Source organism: Micromys minutus, assembly GCF_963924665.1.
Source record: "Micromys minutus genome assembly, chromosome: 1".
In the NCBI taxonomy this organism is placed as follows: domain Eukaryota; kingdom Metazoa; phylum Chordata; class Mammalia; order Rodentia; family Muridae; genus Micromys; species Micromys minutus.
This window is the reverse complement of record NC_137969.1, coordinates 115,112,372-115,135,678: the sequence shown is the minus strand read 5'-3', so window position 1 is coordinate 115,135,678 and position 23,307 is coordinate 115,112,372. Positions and strand designations below refer to the sequence as shown.

The 23,307-nt window shown below is 41.2% G+C and overlaps 1 protein-coding gene across 1 annotated transcript; it reads left to right on the top strand.

The window, feature by feature from the left end:
• Nucleotides 1-989: 989 nt before the first annotated feature.
• Nucleotides 990-22,848, top strand: RIOK1 (RIO kinase 1). The gene is made up of 17 exons (XM_080933061.1): nucleotides 990-1,266; nucleotides 3,240-3,435; nucleotides 6,698-6,788; nucleotides 7,490-7,559; nucleotides 8,678-8,720; nucleotides 10,324-10,416; nucleotides 12,126-12,238; nucleotides 12,323-12,403; nucleotides 13,381-13,467; nucleotides 13,784-13,921; nucleotides 14,738-14,841; nucleotides 15,372-15,478; nucleotides 17,967-18,032; nucleotides 18,974-19,093; nucleotides 20,237-20,290; nucleotides 21,407-21,559; nucleotides 22,177-22,848. The coding sequence occupies exons 1-17, from the start codon at nucleotides 1,196-1,198 to the stop codon at nucleotides 22,285-22,287; spliced, it is 1,698 nt and encodes a 565-aa protein (XP_080789187.1). The 5' UTR covers nucleotides 990-1,195; the 3' UTR covers nucleotides 22,288-22,848.
• Nucleotides 22,849-23,307: the final 459 nt, after the last annotated feature.

The following is a 23,307-nucleotide window of genomic DNA, read 5'->3' as shown; positions in this document are numbered from 1 at the left end:
TTTCGTTTTCATCTTTCACTTTGGTCCCTAGGGATTTTTATTTTTTGTTTGTTGTACAATAAAGGGTTTCTGTGTAGCTCTGGCTTTCCAGGAACTCGCTTTATAATCCAGGCTGACCTTGAACTCACAAAGACTTGCCTGCCTCTGCCTCCTAAGTGTTGAGATTAAAAGGTGTGAGCCACCACCACCCAGCTTGAGATATAGCATTTTAAGACAATAAGGGCTTGTCAAGTGGTTGAACAGGGAAAAGCGCAATGACCAGAGTTCGGTTCCCGTACCCCACGGTGGGATGAGTAAGCTCTCAAGTTGTTCTCTGAACTTTACTCATGCGCGTGCACACACGCGCGCGCTAGATAATACTTGACATTTAACATTAAAAAAAAAAAAAAAAAAAAGAGGCAGAAAGAGGTGTCACGAGAGTTCCTGCCAGACGCAAAGATTTAAACCTCCCAACTTTGAAAAAAAAAAAAAAAGGATTTGTCTCATTTGCATCTCAAAACAACGCACCAACGTTTCCAGAGAGCAAAAGTATGCTCACTTCCATGATCCATAGAGCTTCTGGGACTCAGGCTAAGGATTCCGGGTTTCCTCCCGGCACACCGGCTCCGCGGGAGGGAGAACACCTTCCAACCGTCCCCACCGAGGGCACCAAGTGGTGCGTCGCAGAGCGCTCGAACGTCCCAGTGTGACGTCCTCTGGACCGCAAAGGAGTCCGGAGGAAGGACGTCAGAGGACGTAAGTCTTTTGAAGCGGCCAGGAAATAATGGGCTGACGTTCTACGACGGGAAATGCCTTGGTTGAGCAAGAACCAAAGGTTGGGGAGCAACACGTGCTACACATCCCACTCCACAGACAACGCACCACGCCCATTTCACATCGCGAATTGGTCTTTTCCGGCCACCGTAACGCGCATGCTCCCTGAGGGCACTTGGGCTTGAAGAAGTACTTCTGGTGGCGTACTTCCTGCATTGCACTTCCGGTCTCCTGGCGGTGTTTGCAGAAACTGCGGATCCTGACATCTCGTGGCTCCTGGTCGCTGCTTTGGGCCTGGCGGTTGCCGAGGGATTTGAGAGACGGGGATCACGGAGACGCGGTTGGTTCCTAGGTGGAAAGCCGTCTCTAACACGTTCGCTAGGTAGAAAGCTGTCTCTTCTGCTCGCGGCCTGAGGGGCGCGGAGAGCTCACCCCACTAGTCATGGACTGCAGTCGGGATAGGATGGTCGCGGTGGTCCCCGGGCAATTTGATGACGCGGATTCCTCAGACAGGTAGGCGGCCGGGGATGACTCACGGACTCCTCAGATTCCGCCAGCTCCGTATTCGGTTCGGGGAGCTGACACCTACCGGTTTGGGTTTTTCTCGGGCTTTGTCCTCATAGCTGGGCAGTTCGTGAAAGCTACCTGTTCCCAGAATGTTTAACAGAGAAGCAAGATTTGGGGGACAACTGAAAAACGTGGGACTTTTTTTTCTTCTACATACTGGGTTTCACACACAGTCAGCAAAAGTTTTACCTCCACGGGCGATAGTAATGATGAACAAGACATATCAAGTCTCTTTTTTTATTTGGAAAGGAGGGCAGACCAAGAGGCCGGCGCATACAGCGCCACGGAGAGAATGAAGGAAAAAGGGAGACCGGTCAGGTAGTGACTGAGGAGTTAAGAAGCTGTTCAGGTCTTATAGGCCAGAGGAAGGCTTTCAGCAGTGACAGGGCATCATTTCATTTATTAACTAAAGGAACTGTTGCGTTACGTAGAAGATGTTCTTGGAAAGAAGGAGTGGAGCAGAAAACCAGTAACAAATAAATATCCAGATTCAAATATCGCTATGGTCGTACAACGACTTCGAGGTAGCAGTGTTAATTGAAGTTTTTTGGTGAAATCAGATGTGAGATCCGAAGAAAGCAGTGACAGAAAACTTCCCGTTTCCAAAAAAAAAAAAATTACAGTTATTTTGAAACAACAGTCTTGTGTACCTTATATCCTGTAGATTGTATTCATCACTTGTGAGTGGTTTTGGTAAATATATGTTGACCGCTCTGTGTCAAATCTAGATTTAGGGAAATATTAGTGACTACGGTTTTGATTGCCACAAGGGTTGTCCTCTGCTAGGGGAGATTGATATTAACAGTGAGGTAAATTATTTGAATTAAAATTGGTAAATAGTACAAAAAAATGAGTGATCAGTAACATAGTGATTAGAGGGTAAGTAGGAATTAGCAGGAGAAATTGGAGATTCCCAGCCTTCTGCTTACAGATCATCTCACAAAAATCCCCACTGAAGCATTTAAGTGGGAAGAAACAAGCCTTCTTTGCTAGTCAGTATGTAATAGTCAACAGTGTATTGTTTAGCCACAGGCCCCATACACACAGGATGTTGTGAGACTACACCAGTGGTCCTCTGCGGGATGTCATTTTTTTGCCACTGCACTGCCTAGATCATTAGATTTGTAATTGAAGTAATTTATGTACAATTCTTATGATGTCCTAGTAAATTGCAGTTATTAAATGACCATCTCTCTTCTTCCTACTCATGCCCATGGTCATCTAAAGCCCTGTAAGCTGTAGCCAGTTAATAATTTGGAGTTGACAGCTGAATTTATTTACTTAAGAAATAGGGAGCCAGGTGTGGTGGTGCAACGCCTTTAAGCCCAGCACTCTAGAAGCAGAAACATCTGAGATCTATGGTTTCAAGGTCAGCACTAGCTACATAGTGCCTTCCAGGGCAGCCAGACCCAACAGTTAGACCGTCTCAAACAAACAAAACAACAGGGGGGGGGGGGGGCTAGGTGCTGGGGATTTAGTTCTTTAGTTGAGTACTTGCCAAAAGGGGCAAGGCTCTGGGTCCTCAGAACTAGGAGAGAAAAAAAAAAAAGGATCTTTTTATGGTTAGGTGAGGTACAGACATTTTTAATCTCAGCACCTGAGATTGATTGATTATGTGTTGTCCTTGTCGTGGAGCTCATGCTAATGTTGGTATTGTTCCTGTTGTGTGCTGCTGAACCAGGCATTATCCAAGATGATAATGTAAACTAGTTTGACTTAAGGCAAAAGTGAAGCCAGCACGCAGAGACTAGTCTGGGGACGTGGAGAAATAAAGAATTGCTGCAGATGGGGAGACAGAAGAATTTGATAGTAAGAAGATGGAGCAGATTAGGAAATGTAAGGGAATCTTTTAGGTGTGTATGTATGTGTCTCTTCCTATTAAAGGATGGATAAACATGCCAGAACATTCTTATTCCTAGTGAAAACAAAGAAGTGCAGTCAATCCAAACAGAAGATGACATTCTACTTAAAAACCTTCAGAATGATGCATTGGAGGCGATGAGCGAAGATGAGATTGATGAGGAAGATGATGATTATGATTATGACACTGATTGGTACTTCGATGACGTGACTGGAAAACTCACCAAGAGTTGGAATGGTGGCAGTAACTATCAGGTGTGTAAGGAATTCTGTAAATCTGTGTTATATTGTCTGTCTACACATATGTGTGCACATACCTGTGTGCATGTGAGGAAGGCAGAAGTGAGTACCAGTCCCTTGGAGCTCCAGTTACAGATAGTTTGGGGATCCACAACATCAAACAGGTTCTTACGTGTGTGCTGGGATCCAATTCCAGTCCTAATCATATCTCTGAGGTGTCTCCAGCCTCTCCACCTTGTCTTTTGAGACATCTCACTGAGCCCAGATCTCACCATTTAGCCAGCCACTGGCTCATGACTTCCAGAGACCCTACTCTCTCAGCTGCCCCAGTACTGGGATCATGGATGTTTACCCCTGAGTCTGCCTTTCTATGTGGCTGCTGAGGACTGAAGTAGGTCTTCAGGCTTGAGTGACAGTAATTTATGGGTGAGCCATCTGTCCAGCCCATGTAGTTTTTAAAAAAAACTGTGGTTCTGTAGGTTATATCATCTTAGAGCCCCAGCTTTTACTGACTTCAAAGTTCATAATTTCTTGTATTTGAATTCTTTAAATGGTCAGTAACTGCTAAGTTACTGAAGTGTCCTAGGATGAATGAACTTAAAAATATACAAAGGAAAGGCCACACTAAGCTGTAAAGCATTTGGCTATGGTACAACAGATCTTGGGGTTTATCCCTGGCTTCCCAGCACAGCAGGAAGGAAGAATGTTGAGACTCATTGGTAACTAGAGAAGTATAGCGGGGCTGGTGGAACAGTTATATAGCCCCAGCTCCCTGTGAAGAGTGGTAGAAGGATCACAAATTCAAGGCCAGCCTGGATTACAAAGTGAGTTTTGGTAACTCCAACACTGAGTCGCTGGTGGGTCTTTGGATAATTTCAGCATGAATTGTGTTACGACATATGTATAGTTAATGTTACCTGTATAGTAATGCTGTTTGTTGCTCGTGATTATAGTAATTAAATTGTTTTGTTGGATGCAGTGTATTTTTGGAGCACTTGCCTACCATGCATCTCAGCACTACAGAAGTCAATTCAGTCAGTCTGGCATGTATGTGATAGCAAACATGGTCTGATTTCTATTTATTGTGGTCCTAGGACTCAAACACAGACTTTTTTATACTAGGCAGGTACTGTACTACTAATCTGTATCCCAAAGCCTAAAGTTCTTTTACAAGTTAAAGGGGCTGAGGAGATAGCTCTGTGGGTTTGAGCACATGTTGCTCTTGTCAAGGACCTGGGTTTAATTCCCAGCACCGACATGGCAGCTCACAATCTGTAACTCCAGTGACATGGGATACAGTGCTCTCTTATGGCATCTGGGCACTAGACACCATATGGTACACAAGAATTCACTCAAGCAAAACATTCATACAGTTAGAGGGACAGAACTGATTCTAAAAGAAACTTTATATTACATTTAGTAGAAAATCTTAAGTTCTTTACAGATAAGACTTTCATGCTGAGATACAATAAGAGGGAATTTAATTGGTTAGTATCATTTTTATTACTTCTTGGCCTTTTGGCTAAGATCAAGTGTTTAGTACCGTTTTAAAAAAAATTTTCCCCTCCCTGAGACAGGGTTTTTCTGAGTATATCTGTGCTACCTTGAAACTCAATCCATAGACCAGGCTCGTCTTGAACTTGGAGAAATATCTGTCTCTGCTAGAATTAAAAGCATGTACTAATACCACATGGCTGAGAGCCCTTCACTGCATTTGCTATGAGTTTTAGGTATTGCTTCTGCCTCTCTTTGTTATTACTTAAGGTTGCACAGAATACCAGTGTAAGTGCTGAACCTTGTACTTACCTTTGCCATTCCCTGTCTTGAACTGTCAGGCTTAAAATACAGGTTTAATAATGAATTTAAGGGCTGAAGAGATGGCTCAGAGTTTAAGAGAGACTGCTCTTCCAGAGGTCCTGAGTTTAATTCCCAGCAATTACATGGTGGCTCACAACCATCTGTAATGGAATCTGATGCCCTCATCTTGTGTATCTGAAGAGAGGGACAGTGTACTCACATACATAAAAAATAAGTAAAAATAAATTCAAAAAAAGAATTTAATGTTAGCCTTAGCACTTTATTAAATACTTTGAAGGTAAGCGAATATTCAAGTATCAAATGTATAAGCCAATTAAATTTTAAAAGTTCAACTTTATTATTCATAATAAAAAATAGATTGAAGAGAAGAAAATGTGGGTTGATGCCTATATGCAGGTGAGGGCAGGCACAAGATATGGCAAGGACTTGACTGGGCAGTGAGAAAGAAAGGCGGGGCAGAGTTTTTGAGAGAGGTGAAAGGGAAGAAGATGGAGAAGGATGACCCACCCCCTTGTGGTTTTAAATAGCTACAGGTAGCTATGAATATCTTATAAGGGATGGATAATTGTAGGACAGTTTGTCTTATCTATGTAGGCAGTTTATGTGGGGTGAGAATTTACTGATATAAATCTGATTGATAAATTACAAGCCTCTGGAGTTTTGATTTTGCCGGGTTACAGGGATTTGTGACAGCTAACCTCAAGATAGGCGGTCATTGCATGGGGCTGGCGTGGCAGCGACCTGTCATGGGAATTAGAAGGGCGGCCACTGCTGGGACTAGCCATGACAGCAGGATCACTGCAGGGGACAGAGTAGCTGGTGATAGAGTGGCATGGTGACTTTTTACATTTTTTTATACTTACCACTACAAAATAACATGTGGGCTGTGTTCTGTGGTCAGTAACCTCAGCCTTCTCTTTTGACTTTTTAACGTGTGGGTGTTTTACCTGCATGTGTCTGTGCACCATGTGCAGGCAGTTCATGAACTGCCCAAGGAGATTAAAAGAAGGTTTTGGATCCCCATGGGATTGAACTTACGGACGGGTGTGAGCTGCCGTGCAGGTGCTGGGAATCAAACCTAGCTCCCCTGGAAGAGCAGCCAGCGTCCTTAACTGCTGAGCCATCTTTCCAGCTCTAAGAACCTTTAAAAGCCTTTAAAAGTTTGCTTTTTTTAGTATGCTCCTGTATGTAACGATGCCTTAATGACTAGCTGAACTGGAGTAGGAAGGTGGTTCAGTAGGTAAGTGCAGTTGGTGCCAAGCCTGACAACCTGAGTTCAATGCCTGGGGCGGTCAGTGTGGAAAGAGAAAATCAGCTTTCTAAGTTGTTCTCTGACTCCATATGTGTGGTGTCCCCTCCTGCAAAGCATAATAAAAAATAGCAAAGGGAGAAAGAAATGTAACTATGAACCTTAAGCTTGAATTTACAATTAATTATATTTTAAACTAATTTCTTGTAGGCAAATCGACAGACTTCTAACTACAATTCAGCCAAAATGTCTGCTCCAAGTGACAAGTCCTTACAAAAATTTGAAAATAAAATCAATCTAAGTAAGTTTTTAAAAACTGCATTGCTTAGCAGCTGTGAAGAAATTCTTGGAAATGTTGGGCATTTTTGTTAGCTGAAGAAGTGAATGTATTTGACTCAGTGATAGGTCAATGAATGACTCTAGATAGAATGAGGAAAAGTGACTTTTAGTCACTTCAAGTCACTGTAATTCACCTTTCTTAGCTCTCTGTTCATCTGTTGTGGGAATATGAAGTTTCATGTTCCCACCCCAATTCTTCTTGGTTCTGCATTGCCTTTCCTAAAAGTGCTATTTGTTTAGGTGGGTGGTGTTAATGCTTTAGTTGAAAGCCTTGCCTCGACTGAACTGACTCTGCAAACCTCCCAGTGTCTCCTGTATACTCTCCATAAGTATGAAGTTAGTGTATATAAGTATTTCCTAGTCATCATGATGTATCTCTAATGTGAAAAGAAACTGGAGCTTGCAGAAGTAAAGTTGTGTTATCTGTAGTATACAAAATATTAAGTATCTGAGATTTACTATGAAGATCAGTGTTTTTGAGTTTTGTCTATATCTACAATTTTAGAATTCGGGTTCAAAAAGCACACTATAGTGCTGAGAATGAACACTATAAATAACTTATTTCTTACCTCATAAGTATATTCTAATTCTATTAAGAAAATGTATAGAGAAGTAGAGATGAGTATTAGTGTCTTGTTTACATTGAGTTTTTTGTCTTTTTAGATAAGCTGAATGTTACTGATTCTGTCACAAATAAAGTCACCGTAAAATTGAGACAAAAAGAAGCAGAATCGTAAGTAATGTTTCAGTATAAAGTTGGTAGAGACTATTTCTTGACTGGGCAGTGTAATTGTTCTGTAAGGGATGTTAATGTACTTTTTGTTTATTAGCTTAGAGTATGCTATACATTAGCAAATCAAAATAGACAGTGAGTCTTAAGTAGTAAAAGTACATAGTGTGTTTTCATCAGGATGAGTGTCAATTCCATTTGACTGATGTCTGACTGACTTCTCATATGTGCTAATACTGGGATGTTCATTGTAGTATAGAAAATTACATTAGTCCACTAGCAGTGACAGAACTGAACATTAAAATTAGTTTTTCTCTGGCTTGTTACTCTGTCCACAGAGATAACTGCTTTCTGAGAGACACTTTGGCCACTTGGTATTTCATTGACCTGTCTGTCTGACTTTTTGCATTTAAGCATGTGTTTGTTCGAGTTAGCGTGTTGGATTGCATTATTTAGTGGATGAGCTGAAGCAAATTGAGAGTTTAAAGGACAGCACAGACACTCCACATTTCCCTTGTCACTGTACTCCAGATGCTCTTATTTAATGCCTCAGGATGTGGGAAGGCTTCCACATTCACATTCCTTCTCCCACCTCTTTCTATCTCCTCCTTGCTGTCCCTTCTGTATGCATAGGTGAAATATATATTACATATATAACATATATGCACATCTGTATATTTATACATGCATTTATATGTATGTTCTGTGGAACTACCAAAAGGGCCACCCTGGGAGAGAGTGAGAGGGGGCAGTAAGTGCTTGTCTTGCAGCTTCCAACCCTGGCAGTGGATGGAGAGAACCAGCTCCCAAAAGTTGTCTTCTGACCACTGTAGGCAGGGCGGCGTGCTCTTACCTACTCTTCATTCATTTACAAGGAAATAAATGAAAAAAGATTACAAACTAAAATGGAAAGAAAAAAACCAAAAGATTGGACATGCTTGCTAAAGAGAATTGACTTGCGTGCTCAGAGAAATGGGGTTTGAGTGAAGAGGCTGTATCAGGTTATATCTCTTATGAAAAACTGCTTGATAATTGTCACCAAATCATGTACGTATAGAGGTTTTATTTTGGCTCCTCACTGAGTTTTGAATATGTCTGCTGTACATTTTTGTTCCATCTAGGTATCGCATTAAAGATAAGGCCGACAGAGCAACTGTAGAACAGGTATGCTTGAAGTACTGCAGTCTTGTTTGAAATTAGCATTCCTTTTCTCTTTGAATTGTGCCTTGTTTTTAGCTTCCTATTGGTGTCAACCTCAACTAAATTACTCATGAGTAAACACTGTTTCATATTCACTGATTAGCATTTTACTATATAAAATGACCACTAGTAGGGAAGGTAGAGCCATAACCCTTTCAGAATAGCTTCCATAACCTTTGAAGCTACTGTGCAATGCTTTCCCCTTCTCAGACATTTGGAAGACAGAGACTATTAGACCAGGATCTTTCTTAAGCAGGGTCTGTAGGAATTTTATTCTCATTCCTGTTAAATAGGTTGAATATCTGCCAGTAAGAGGGTTTCATAGCTGCCATGTATATAGGGCGTGTGTAGATGAAAAGGGAAAGAAGGGTGATACCTTTAATTTTCTAACTGGAGATCTCTTTGTTTAGAAATTATATGTGCTTTTATGGAGGGGGTGGGACTCTAGCCCCTGATTTCTGATGGGCAGCAGAAACACACACACACACACACACACACACACACACACACACACACACACAGAGAGCGAGAGCATGTGAGAGTGTGAGCCCAGCTCTAGCTGGCCTGGAACTTGCTGTGTAGATCAGGAGGGTCTCAAAGTCACTTAGATGTGCCTGCCTCTTGCCTCCTGAGAGCTAGTATTAAAGGTGTATGCCACTTGATCCACTAATATGAAGAAAATGATAAAAAAAAAAAAAAAAGAGGGGGTTAGATTTATTATTGCTGCCTGGGCTTTCCTCTACCCTTATGTATGTGTACAATTCCACACTTTGAAATTGTAACCTTTTGACTTAAGCACCTCTTCTGTCCTTCACTTCCTTGATAGCACCTCTTCTGTGCTTCACCCCCAAGGGTGTAGAAGCTGATCTGCAGTAGAGAACCAGTTTGTGCAGCTGAATTATGAAAGTGGTTATTTATAATGTTAACTTGTTATTATAGGTTATGTTGGTTGTTTTTTGTTTTAGTCCACTTACAACAGACTAAAGCCACTTGCGAAAAGGAAACTTTTGGTGAGGAATTGCCTCTATCAGATTGGCTTTGTAGGCAAGTTGTGTGCCAGCCCACTGTGGGGTGATGCTACACTGAACCTGGGTAGTACAGGAACAAACTGAGTATCATAGTTGAGCACCATGTAGAAAGCAGGTCCATGTTTCTGCCTCAGTTCCTGCATCCAACTTCTATCTTGACTGCCCTCAGCAGTTACTATTTTCTGCAAGAGTGAGATGAGATTAGCCCCCCCCAACCCCGAACACTGTTTGGGTCATAGTGTTTATCACAGCAACAGAGACAAAACTGTATTGTGTGTGTGCATGATGGGGAAGGCAGTGCCTGTGCAGTGGGGCCTCTGAAAGTCATAGGACATCTTTGTGGGGTTTATTCCATCCACTCACCTTTATGCGGATGGGTTCTGGGCGATCAGACTTGGGTCACGAGCCTGGTGGCAAGCACCTTCATTCACTGAGCCATCTTGATCACTCTTGGTATATATTTTTGCTGTTCTTTATTTTGTGATTTGTTTTCATGACTGTTCTTTAAAAGAATTTTTTTTTTTTTTTTTAATTTTTAGGTTTTGGATCCCAGAACAAGGATGATTTTATTCAGGTTGTTGAATAGAAAATACATATCAGAGATACATGGCTGCATTAGCACTGGAAAAGAAGTGAGCTTTTGTTGTGATGACAGTATTTTCATGTTAGTTTTCTTGTTTCAGACACTCAGGAAAAATAAGGCTCTTTATAATTTGTGCGTTTAAGAAGAAAAGAAAGCCAAGCTTTTAGTCCCAGCACTTGGGAGGCAGAATCAGACCTCTGGAGTTCCAGGCCAGCATGGTCTATATTGCAAATTCTAGGCCAACTAGAGTTACTTATAGAAATCGTTCAATCAAGAAAGAAAGCTGGCTGTGTTGATGCACACCTTTAATCCCAGTACTCGGAGGCAGGGGCAGTCAGATCTCTGTGAGTTTGAGGTCAGCCTGGTCTACAAAGCAAGTTTTAGGGCGGCTAGGACTATAAAGAAAACGAAAAAGCTATATATACCAGATAGTTTATTAACAACGTTTCTAGAAATTATCTTGCTTGGTAGTCAGTCGATAAGAAATTATATATGTAATTTACTATGATTACTTTATTGTATTACTGAGTCGAGCAGTGACCTTAGATTTTTCAGATTACTGTGGTCCTGAGTACCAATTTACAGTTACTAATGAATGAGATTTATTAACTCACTTTTTTTTTTAATGTATTTGAGTACACTGTAGCTGTCTTCAGATACCAGGAGAGGGCATCGGATCCCATTACAGATGGTTGTGAGCCACTATGTGGTTGCTGGGAATTGAACTCAGGACCTATGGAAGAGCAGTCGGTGCTCTTAACCACTGAGCCATCTCTCCAGCCCCACTCATTTCTTTTAGCCAGTCTTTCTTTAGAAAAATAAGTGTGACTTTTCCCTCTAGACAGGGTTTGTCTGTGTAGTCCTGGCTGTCCTGGAACCCTGGAATCACTCTGTAGACCAGGCTGTTCTTGAACTCAGAGATCCTATGCCTCCTATGTGCTGTGTATTTAAAGGCTAAGTGTGACTTTAGAAAGAAAAAAAACAAAAACAAAATGTTACTTTTCCCTTGCTGTGATAAAATAGAATTCTTCTCCTGTTGCCCAGGGTCTTCTTCAACTGCAAATGGAGGTGCGGTGGATCCATGCTGTAACACAGGGACCCTATACATAACCAAGAATAATTCTTAAGGAAGAATGTTATTTTAGCTTAGCATTCAAGAGAGTTAGGGTTGGGAAGCATGGCAAGCAGGAAACAGTGAACTAGAAGTAGGCCCAGGCTTTTAATTCCCAAGCCCACCTCCTATGACATACTTCTTCCAGCAAAGCTATACTTTCAAAGTTCCATAAGCTCCCAGGCATAAGCCCACCCACTGGGGCCCAGGGGTCAAACCCATGAGCCTATGGAAGACATTTTTCATTCTTACCATCACAATTAGTAACTCCTTTCTGTGGAAGTTAATTAGATGTAAGAAAAGTTTCATCAGTGATGTATGTGTGAAACCAATTATATTTAAATTGGACTTTTCTATATCTACTGTGCCCCTTGTAACAATAGGCTGTGTTGGGAGAATTCGTCATTAAGCAGTTTTGTGTACTAGACCTAAGACTACCACGTCATCACTATAGGTGATAGGGACTTAGGAGCACTCCAGAGCATCCGTCACAGGGTGGCATGTGAATGTATGCTGGAGGTATATTTATCGGAACACATTTCCTATTTTAGTTCACACCTTCAAGAGTGGTCCGTGATGGATTGTTTGACATTAGAATCACTGACACTTGTTATTTAACATATTTTTCTTTGTTTTGCTTAAAATAGGCTAACGTATACTATGCTAGCACAGAACATGGAGAGAGCAGAGCACTCAAAATATATAAAACTTCTATTTTGATGTTCAAAGATCGTGATAAGTACGTGACTGGGGAGTTCAGGTGAGTCTAGATTCTTGAATTCCTTTTCTGTCAAGAGCTAACATAGTGTAATGCAGTGATTAACAAATGTCTTACTTGTTCTAGGTTCCGTCATGGCTATTGTAAAGGAAACCCTAGAAAAATGGTGAAGACGTGGGCAGAGAAGGAGATGAGGAATCTGTGGAGGTAACTGATAGTGTGTGAGAGTTGTAGTCCATGTGCTTAGCTGTGCCTGTCTGGGCGTCTGCCCTGCCCTTTCTGACTAGAAGGACCCATTAGATCATGCAGCTCTGTTACTGTGTTGAACTATGTAGATGAATTTTGTTATTCTAAAGAGCCTGAAGCCACGTGAAAACATAATTTGTTTTGAGATAAGGCTTTTTATAGGATTTTAAGACAGTGACAGTGATGGTAATACTGTCATGTGAGAAAATTACAGGGGAGTTGGGCAGTGGTGGCTTACACCTTAGATCCCAGCACTTGGGAGGCAGCTGCAGGCAAATCTCTTGAGTTCAAGGCCAGCCTGGTCTACAGAGTGAGTTCCAGGACAGCCAGGGCTATGCAGAGAAACTCTGGCTCAAAAACAAACAAAAACCAACAAAGCCAAACCAGGGGTTTTACATAAATGTTGTCAGGCTCTAAGCTCTGGGTAATCACTTGCTTTTCTTACTCAGTCCAGTGTAGGACACATTCACACAGTCATTTTTCTGTAAGTACTGTAAAGAAAGGACTCTTAGCTAGTTTTCTCAAAGTTTGGCTTTTCCCTTTCCCTTTCCAGTGTCTTTCAACTTTGTATGTGTTATCCGTAGTTACAATTGGCTAGTAAGCCAGCACCATTTGTTCAGAAATACTCCTGTGTGCAATTGGCTACTTGGTGTAAGTGATTTTTTTTTTTTATATTTGACATTACTAAGCTCAGAAGATAATTGTTGACATAGCTGCTGTCTCATCAGTCCTTCCTCTTTAGAGTTTTAATGCCTCTAGAAGTAGATTAGGTGTTACAGGTTATGCAGTATAATAGTTTGCTTATCAGTGTTTTGATGGCACATAATGGTGACATTTAAAACGACTTGTTTATGAAATAGTGTAGTTCAGAGAACTTGTCTCTAACTGCTCTGATTTATGTCTTTTGACTTTCCAATTGTCCTTTATGTACATAACAGGCTAAAATCAGCAAACATACCATGTCCAAAACCACTCAGGCTAAGATGTCATGTTCTTCTCATGAGCTTCATTGGCAAGGATGACATGTAAGTACGAGGAATGGCAGAAATTTCATGGTGAAACTATCTGAAGTCCTGTGAGCCATGTACTAGGTAATTCCTTCTGTTTTTCCTTTCATGATTTCCAGGTATGTTAGTACATAGCTGCTAGAATTCACCATTGTGAAGTTTCTGTATAACACAAGTAACTGTGCTTTCGAGGGATGGCTAATTATTCACCTGCTGGGAACACACCTATAACTGCCAGCATTTGGAGTGGCGCTCACATGATGAGTTATAGGAGAGGTGTGTGGACACTGGAATGATGCAAGAAAACTGATTCTTCATTCCCTTTTCATTCCAGGCCTGCACCACTTTTGAAAAATGTCCAGCTGTCAGAATCCAAGGCACGGGAGTTGTATCTGCAGGTCATTCAGTACATGAGGAAAATGTATCAGGACGCTAGACTTGTCCATGCGGATCTCAGTGAATTCAACATGCTGTGAGTGTGGTTTGTTTCCTGGAAACTTCCCATAATTACTTCATAGACTTCAATCTAAGAAAATCCTAAGCTACGAAGTGATACTGTGCTGTGTTCGCTTCCCTGTGGTCACTGCCTTCAGTGACCTTACAGACTGGAGCGCTGTGGGGAGAGAGTGTGTGTGAGAGAGAGAGAGTGAGTGAGTGTGAGTGAGTGTGAGAGAGAGAGTGAGAGTGTGCGCGTGTGATGCTTCAGTGTTCATTCCCTGCACAAGCTGTCAGGAGGGGAAACAATTTTAGCTGATTTAATAGGTTTTAAATTTTTCCGTTTCTCAGCTTTTATTAGTTAGGACTCTTTCATCTGCTGTAGTCATTTATGAATTATTGAAGATGGGTTTTTTTCTTTTTTAAATTAGATATAATAGTGCATGACTAATCTCAGCACTTAGGAAGCAGCGGTAAGAATAGTTTAAGGCTAGTCTGTGCTAGAGAGAGAGTCTATTTAAAATAAGGAACAGAATAGATTTTTGTTGTTTTGGTTTTTGAGAAGATTTGTTTATAGCTTAGCTTTATGGAACTCACTTTGTAGATCAGGCTGGCCTTGAGCTCACCAAGATCCACCTGCCTGTTTCCCATGTGCTGAGATTAAAGTAATGTGCTACTGTACCTAGCCAGAAATGTGCAGCTTGAACTCTGGCCTGATCCTCCACCCACCTCTGCATTCTTCAGCAAATCCTGCCAGCATGTATCACCATAACTGATGTCAGAATAGATTTTTTTAAACACCAAAAGTATAGTAATAGTGTACAACTAACTTTCTGTGCTTATTGCCCACAAGGTACCATGGCGGAGATGTGTATATCATTGATGTTTCTCAGTCTGTGGAGCATGACCACCCACATGCATTGGAGTTCTTAAGAAAAGACTGTGCCAACGTCAATGGTGAGTGGGAAGTGGAATTTCCTGACAGCATCTGTGCTTGCATATATGGGATAAGGCAGTGTTTCTCAACCTGTGAGTCCTAACCCTGTGGAGGTCAAATGGCCTTTGACAGGGCTCACATCAGATATCCTACGTATAAGATATTTACATGACGATTCCTAACAGTAGCAACATTACAGTTATGGAGTAGCCATGAAAATAATGTTATGATTGGGGGTCACCAAACCACGAGGAACTGTATTAAAAGGGTCGCAGCAGTAGGAAGGGTGAGAAGCACTGGGGGAAGGTCTTGTCACTTGAAGTGGGAATATAGTCTGGCATAGGAATGCTACATTTGTCTCGTGTGGAAAGTCGTGTTCAAGGCCACGCATTGGATCCCTAGTGCTGACAAACAAGTCTCACTGAATTACTCAATACAGTGCCACTTAAGCCATTGGTGGGAGATGATGCATTGTTATTTCTCTGTTTCTTAGTTGGAGTAGTAGCTGTTCCCTTTATAGAGTTGCCATTAATGTTTTTTCTTCTGACAGATTTCTTTTTCAAGCATGCTGTTGCTGTGATGACTGTGCGTGAGCTCTTCGAGTTCATCACGGACCCTGCCATCACCGCTGACAACATAGACGCTTATCTGGAGAAGGTGAGATGGGCTGAGGAGAGGAGTTAGGACAGTTTGCCTTTGTGTAGAATATCTGAGGGGTTCAGTCATTAGTGTTGCTCAGTGTCATTCATTTTAATAACGTCTTAGTACTTACCAATTCACAGATTAAAAACAGTGAAGTCAGTAGAGCCAAGTTTCTTGATTTTACTCAACAGGCAAGATAGAGAAATTGTGACAACTGTCAACCTTCATATGTTTAGTGAGAAAACTGTCATGCATGTGGTAAACATGCAGGTAAAACTGAGCATGATATTGAAATTATTATTTAAACCACTGATTTTTCTATCTTCAAAACTTTTTTTTAATCATCAAATACTGCCCCCGTGTTTACCAGCCCCCACCAGCTCTTGGAAACCACCATTCTGCCTACATTCTGCTGTTCTTGGTACTTCCTGCTAATAAGTAAAATCACATTTTCTTTTAATATGTATATATGTGTGTTTGTGTGACTATATGCTGCATGTGTGTGTAGATGTCCAAGGAGGCCAGATGTTATTTGATCCCTGGAGCTGGAGTTACAGGTGCTGTGAGCCACCTGAAGTGATGCTGGGAACCAAACTCAGGGAAAAAGGCAACACACAAGCAGAAGAAAAGACCCAACTCAAGGCTGGTGAAAACTCAACAGCCAGGGTTCCCAACAAGGCAAATGCCTGTGCATTGCTTTTTGTGGTTGTTGTCTGAGTGTATCCTTTGGTCCCCAAACAGAAGTTTTATATTTTGATATAATCCATTTGTGTCTTGTTAATCTTGTCACTTCTGAGTCAGGATTCTCATATTTCCTTTTTCCCCTGGACTGCATGTCCACGTTGGCCCTTGTTCATCTTGCTGTGTCTGACAGACATTAAAACTCAGGTCAGGCAGTTATCTCAAGGGGGAGATTCAGAAGGAACAGTGATTTCAGGGTCATTGTTTTCTCTTTAATTTTATTTTTTTGAGACAGTGTTTTTTATATTCCCAGCTACCTTAAACTCCATATAAAGCTAAGGATAAACTTGAACTTGGATTCTCCTGCTTCTGTCTCCTGAGTTCTGAGATTATAACTGTCTTATTTAGGGTTTACTGCTGTGCACAGACACCAAGGCAAGTCTTACAAATGACAACATTTAATTGGGGCTGGCTTACAGGGTCAGAGGTGCAGTCCATTAAGACAAGAGCATGGTAGCATCCGGGCAGGCATGGTGCAGGAGGAGCTGAGAGTTCCACATCTTCATCGGAAGGAAGCCAGGAACAGATTAGCATCCTCAGGCAGCTAGGAGGAAGATCTCTAAACCCATCCCCAGAGTGACATACTTCCTCCAACAAGGCCACACCTTCTAATAGTGCCACTCTCTAGACTAAGCATATGCAAACTATCACAATAACTGTGCATCACAATAACTGTGCATCACAATAGCCTGTTCAGTTTATGTAGTTCTGGGGATTAAACCAAGGGTTCAGTGCATGCTGTGCCAACAGTCTTTGCAACTGAATATATCTCCAGCCTATTTATTTGTTTCACTTGTCTCTTTGTGGGGTTTTATTTCCTTTAGATAGTCTTACTTGTAGCCCCAGCTCATTTGACCTTTTGCTCCCCCTGCTGCTACCTCAGAAATGCTTGGGTCATAATGCACTACTGTGTTTGGTAGATTATGAGAGTTTTAAAAAAGATTTACTTATTATAAATAAGTACACTATAGCTGTCTCCAGACACACCAGAAGAAGGCATCAGATCCCATTACAGATGGTTATGAGCCACCATGTGGTTGCTGGGATTTGAACTCAGGACCTCTAGAAGAGCAGTCAGTGCTCTCAACCACTGAGCCATTTCTCCAACCCAATTATGAGCTCTTGAGGGACAGAAATTTTATTTGTATATTGTTAGTACCTGATTCCAGGCAACTACATGTTGTCTTAGGGGCTTTCTTGCTGTGATGAAAAATCTTGACCACAGCTACACTTAAAGGGAAACATTTACTGAGGTTAGCTTACAGTTCATTATCATCATGATGTGAAGTATGTTGGCATGCAGGCAAACATGGTGCCAGAGATGTAGCTGAGAGTTCTACGTTGGATCAGTAGGCAGCAGGAAGAGACAGTGAGCCAGTAGGCCTAGCTTGAGCTTCTGAAACCTAAAAAAAACTTCATTGACACACTTTCTTAAACAAGGCCTCTTCTATTCCAACAAGGCCTAATCCTTTTATGTCCTAATCCTTTGAAATAATGCTACTCCCTTTGAGCCTATAGTGGCCATTTTCATTCAAACTACCATACAAGTATTTGACTGACTATCAAAGTATTGAGACTAAAATTTTATTCTAGTTCTTTTAAACTGACTGGAAGTCTTCGATAGAGAGCTAACCTCCATTATAGAAGCTCACTCTGGTTACTGGGAGAAGTGTGAAGATGTGACACCTGTGAAGATTTTTAAAAAAAAAGTGTCTTCTAGGATAAATGTAAAGGAAAATAATTTTTTTACTTTCTTTCAAAGGCCATGGAAATAGCATCCCAAAGGACCAAGGAAGAAAAGACTAGCCAAGATCATGTGGATGAAGAGGTGGGGGTTTATTATGTATTCACAGATTTGGGGAACACTTGTGGGTTTTGCTTGGAACTCTGGGGTGGTCTGTTGTGTGTTTTGATACAGGGTCTTTTCATATAAACCAGGCTGTCTTAGAACTTAATACAAGCTACAGGTTGGTCTCAAACTGGCACCCATTCTACTTTGGCTGCCTGATTGCTGGAATTACGAGTGTGTGCTGTCATTTCGGACTGATGCTCATGTTACAGGATTTTTCATGGTTTTGTTTTTGTTGGTAAAGTATGAACTTGATTTTTAGACACACGGTATATAATCTACATTCAGTTATATTGCTATTCTCAGCAACCTTTTAGCCTGTTGTTCAGGTAGAGTTTTGAAAGAGCTTGTGGGGTGTGAGTCAAAAAGGAAAAGCTGATTCATTTGCTTGTATGAATTTTTCAATGACCTATATGCTGACTGTGTAAATATAACAAACTTTAAATACTTTAAAATTAAAATCAAACTAGTCTAAAGAAATCAAGATGTCTTCATTAAGGTCCACAATAGGCTTATTGTTATATTTATTATTATTTTAATAGCAGCTTATTCTTCTCAGAAGTTTGTGGAAGTCGAGTAGGATATTTCTACATAGTAAGAGTGCTGAGTATTCAGTTGCTCACAGCCAGGCTGTCCTTGCTAACTGTGACTCCATCCTGTCTTTCCTCAGATGCTTTTTGAAATGTGCATGTTTGGGAGGAGTGTTGCTTTAAGGATCATCTGGAATACACTCTCTTTCTTCCCCAAATCAGTTGTAAAATTTTATTTTAGCTTACCACATAGCAGGCAGGACACCAGTGTGTACTCAGGTTGAGAGTCAGCGTTGGAGATGGCAATACGTTTCTGCATGACTGATACAGCTAAGGACTGAGGAATGAGGAGACTATAGGAATAATGGCTTAGTCTTGCTTTCCTCTAAGGTGTTCAAACAAGCATATATTCCCAGAACCTTAAACGAGGTAAAGAATTATGAGAGAGATGTGGACATAATGATGCGGTTAAAGGAAGAAGACATGGCTCTGAATGTTCAACAGGACAATGTGAGTGGCTTGGTGCTCATGAGACGGTCAGCTCCCTTTGTATGGGCATGCTTCCGTACATGTTGGCTATAAAGGGATAATTATGGGTGGGGGTGATATCCTTGAAAGCCAGAGGTATTATGGTCACTTGGAGTTAAGTGTGGATTGTAAGCTTCCCTGCATGGGTGCTGGGAACAAACTCGGGTCCTCTGCATGAGCAGAACAAGTTCTTAGCCACAGTGCATCTCTCTGGTTCCCTTGGAGGGTTGGGGGGGGGGGGCAGGAATTGTTGTTAGTGGACCAGAAAGTAACATTTTATTTAGGCTTTGCAACCATGTAGCAAAATTTAGCTGTTCATATAAGTTTTTATATAAAGAGCAAAGAAGTGTTCCTCAGATTTTCATGCATGAAACAAAAGCATTAAAAATATATTACCACGTGTGTTAGACATGTGTCAGAGCACACATGCCATGGTGCCTGTAGGAAGGCCAGAGGACAGCTTCATGGGATCACTTCTCTCCATCTTTGTGTGGCTTCTTTGTGAGGCTTTTATGGCAAGTGCCTTTACCTGCTGAGCACTGTCTGGCCAAAAGGCACTTTTATTATTTATGTCTATGTGCTTGTGTGATTGCATGTATAGTATATATTTGTGTGTGTCCTTGGGCCAGAAGAGGGTGCTGGAGCCCTTGGAGCTCCCTGAGCCACCGAATATAGGTGCTGGGATCCTGACTGTCAGGATTGAGCAGCGTGCACTTTTAATCACTAAGCCATCTTTCCGACCCTCGAAAGCACTGTTAGTAGTAACTACAACTTTGCCATGTAGATCTGTTGGTGAGAGGAGAATAGGACTGTGTGTGGAGTGAGTAACATTTCACTGAGTCAGGTCCAAGTTAGTATTTGCTCTCAGCTCCTGGGTTGCAAAGCTCATGTAAAAACTCCCAGGTTTGATTGTATTGAGCCTGTGGAGATGCCAGGGACCCAAGAATAATGCATAGTGCATGCTGTCTCTGAATTCATGTGGGACAGGTTCTCAGTGCATTCTCAGAGTCACAGGAGCAGTGTTTAGTCCACGCTTAATGGTACAGTGTATGCATATTATTGTCAGTTTTTATGTTTACATCTATTATATATTATGCTTATATTCCTTTTCCTTTTGTTTTCAAGATTCTATACCAGACTGTCATGGGATTGAAAAAAGATTTGTCAGGAGTCCAGACGGTATGAAAAACATATGTTGTTATTGCTTTTTAACAGAATTTATTCTGTAAATACTGCATTTGTATGTGTGTGTGCTCACAAGTGTATCACAGCACGTGTGGTAGTCAGGAGATAACTCTGGGGAGTTGATTCTTTCTACCTCATAGGACTTTAAGATCCAACTTAGATTTCAGGCTCCCGGATGAGCCATTTTGCCAGCCTGTGGGAACTCTTCTTGAAGTTTTTAAGAATTTGAATATATATAAGAGTTACAGTAAAGTGGTATTAGAATTAAATTTGGTAATGTACTTATTCTGTCTCTGAATTCTTCAGTTAAAAGTGAGATATTTGTCATTAATGTTAGTCTTCTTTGATGCAGGGGTATTTAATGATAGCCATACACCTTTTTTAGTAATTTTTAAAATCAGTTTTGAAAAACGTCAAGACTGGAGAGCTGGCTCAGCAGCTCAGCGCTCTTGCTGCTTTTCCAGAGGACCTGAGTTCAGTTCCCAGCACCCATTCAGTTCTCTGTAAGACAAGGAAATGGAAAGTTGAAGGTCAGCCTGACTCTAATGAAATCCTATCTCAAAAAAGAAGGAAAAAGTTAAATAACTGGTTAATTTCAGAGAAAATGAAACTTCCTCTTGGTTGATTGTTCATTTTGTTAGGTTAGCTTATTGCTAGTAATGTAGTACATAGGAAAACAGTTGTGAAGTCACCCAAATAGATACTACTACCTCCACCCCCACCTGTGTATGTCACACTCTTTCCAAATCCAAGCTCAACTATCTGTCTTGCTAAAAGTAGCAGAGTTGTGTTAATTTATGCTGCCCCAGAACCCTAGTAATGAGATATGTGTGCCAGGATAGCTGTGAGTGTAATCCATTTGTAAACGCAGCATCATGTTGCACTGTCAAAGGACGGGGCACCCCTGCTAATTGCTTGTGTATGTCTTGAGTCCTACTGCAGTGAGTGGATGTTACCATCTTTCTCCCTAATGTTGATTCTACTTTGATGTTTGCGTGTACAACTTGAAAGAGTATCTGACATACTGATGGAAAATGCTGGCATTAATGTGTTGACTAACACTTGAGTAAGTACTTGGCTCAAATAACATTCTTCTATGACAATTTTAAGGTCCCTGCGCTCCTAGAAAGTGAAGATAAGGAAGAGACTTGTTTTGGTTCAGACAATGCAGGGAGCTCTGAGTGCTCTGACACATACTCTGAAGAGCAGGAAGATCAAGCCAGATGCAAAAACCATACTGCTGACCCTGACCTTAATAAAAAGGTTAGCCGAGATTTTATTCCTCTTACGTGGTGGCTCTCAAACATCAGTGGTGTAACTAAATGCAGACTTTACTTTTGGAGTAAACTAGCTTCTTTAATATCACACAGAACACATTGTGTTTGTCTGCTAGAAGCAAATACTTGCTTCTTTTTAACCATTATTTCTCTTAAAACATGGGAACTTGTAAACATCAACATATACGGTAATATTGAAATTGTATAATAAATGCATTTTCAACAAAGTTCAAGGAACAGGATATGGCTCAATAGTAGATGGGCTGGGAATGGGGGTGGGGAAGAAAGATAACCTGTATGTAATCAGGTACCCGAACTTGGAAACTGAGGAGGGGGTGATGATTTGAACCTCAGGAGTTTAAGAATAGTCTGGGTTACAAAGTGAGACCCTCTTGAGAGAGGAAAGAAGGCAGGGATCTGAAGGGAGAGAGATGGGAAGAAGTGAGATGCAGGGAGCCTCAAAGCAAACTCACCAACCTGTAATCGTTAGTTTTGATGCTATATATACTTTTATCTTTTGTTACTTTTAATTTAGTTCCAGCAATAATTGAATACACTGAATGAATGAAATTTTGTTGGGGGTGGGTTGTTTGTTTTTTACAGGAAAGAAAAAAGATGGTCAAGGAAGCCCAGAGAGAGAAGAGAAAAAATAAAATCCCTAAACATGTGAAAAAAAGAAAGGAAAAAACAGCCAAGGCCAAAAAAGGAAAATAGAATGAAACCGTCCATCCTTCAGCTACTTTTGAACCCTGAAGTAGAAGTGGCTGGAGGAGGCTTCTTCACCATCTCAGTGTCTGGGGAGGCTGAGGTGTGGTCACATGATTGCATCAAAGGCCTCAAGCCTAATAATGTCGGGATCCAGTCCTGTCTCTGCTTTTAACAGATTTATTAAGGTACTATTTTAATGAAGAACTTTGTATATTTTATTCTTTTATTTTTGTCTTGCAAACATTTTTTAGAAGTATCAGAACACGATTATGATGAACATCCACAGCCTTTGTAAAGGTGAGCAGAAAGGCACTTGGACAAACTTGGAAACATTTGTTTTCTTTGTCTATGCCAATGACACATCTGAAATCACTCTAAAAGAAGTCAATCTGACCATTGTGTGTCATTGCCAGAAGCCCTGTCTCTGTGTGTTCTGGGGCTTGCTGCCATGATCCTGCTTCATCTTTACTACGCCTTTCCAGCTAAACCTCCCAGTACAGATGCCATTCCACACCCAGCCATTTGGCATGGTCCTTTGTTCATCAGACACTGGGATATAGCAATGAATAAAACCAGATTACTTCCTTTGGGTTGTCTGCATTCTTGTAAGGAAATGAAACATTAAAAAGATAAGTAACAATTTCTCAAGAGGTTATATAGAGAGAAATAATGCTGAACAAAGAGAAAACCTAGGGAGACACAAGTTTGTAATATTGGAGGTGAGTCACACTGAGCTTCCTGGCACTGCAGTGGTTGAATCCGGGTCCCAGCCAGACTGGACTACTTAAACCGATGAGGATACAAACAACACAGCCAAGGTGCACCAGGAAGGAAGACCCCAGTCAAAGCACAAAGCCATGAGAAAGCCCTGCAGTAAAAGGCTATCTGCAGTGGTCAGAAATGGTGTGATGGCATCAGAATGGAGTAGGGGTGGTCTGGCAGTGCATGGGGTTTTTAGTGAAGGGGGCAGGATCAGACTTGCACTTTGAAAGCATCACTCTGGCTCCTAGAGACTTAGAGGTGGAA

Coding starts and splice junctions, on each gene's coding strand:
- RIOK1 (XM_080933061.1), top strand. CDS start 1,196: ATGGACTGCAGTCGGGATAGGATGGTCGCGGTGGTCCCCGGGCAATTT. Junction 1,267..3,239: donor GACGCGGATTCCTCAGACAG/GTAGGCGGCCGG, acceptor TCTTATTCCTAG/TGAAAACAAAGAAGTGCAGT. Junction 7,560..8,677: donor AGACAAAAAGAAGCAGAATC/GTAAGTAATGTT, acceptor TGTTCCATCTAG/GTATCGCATTAAAGATAAGG.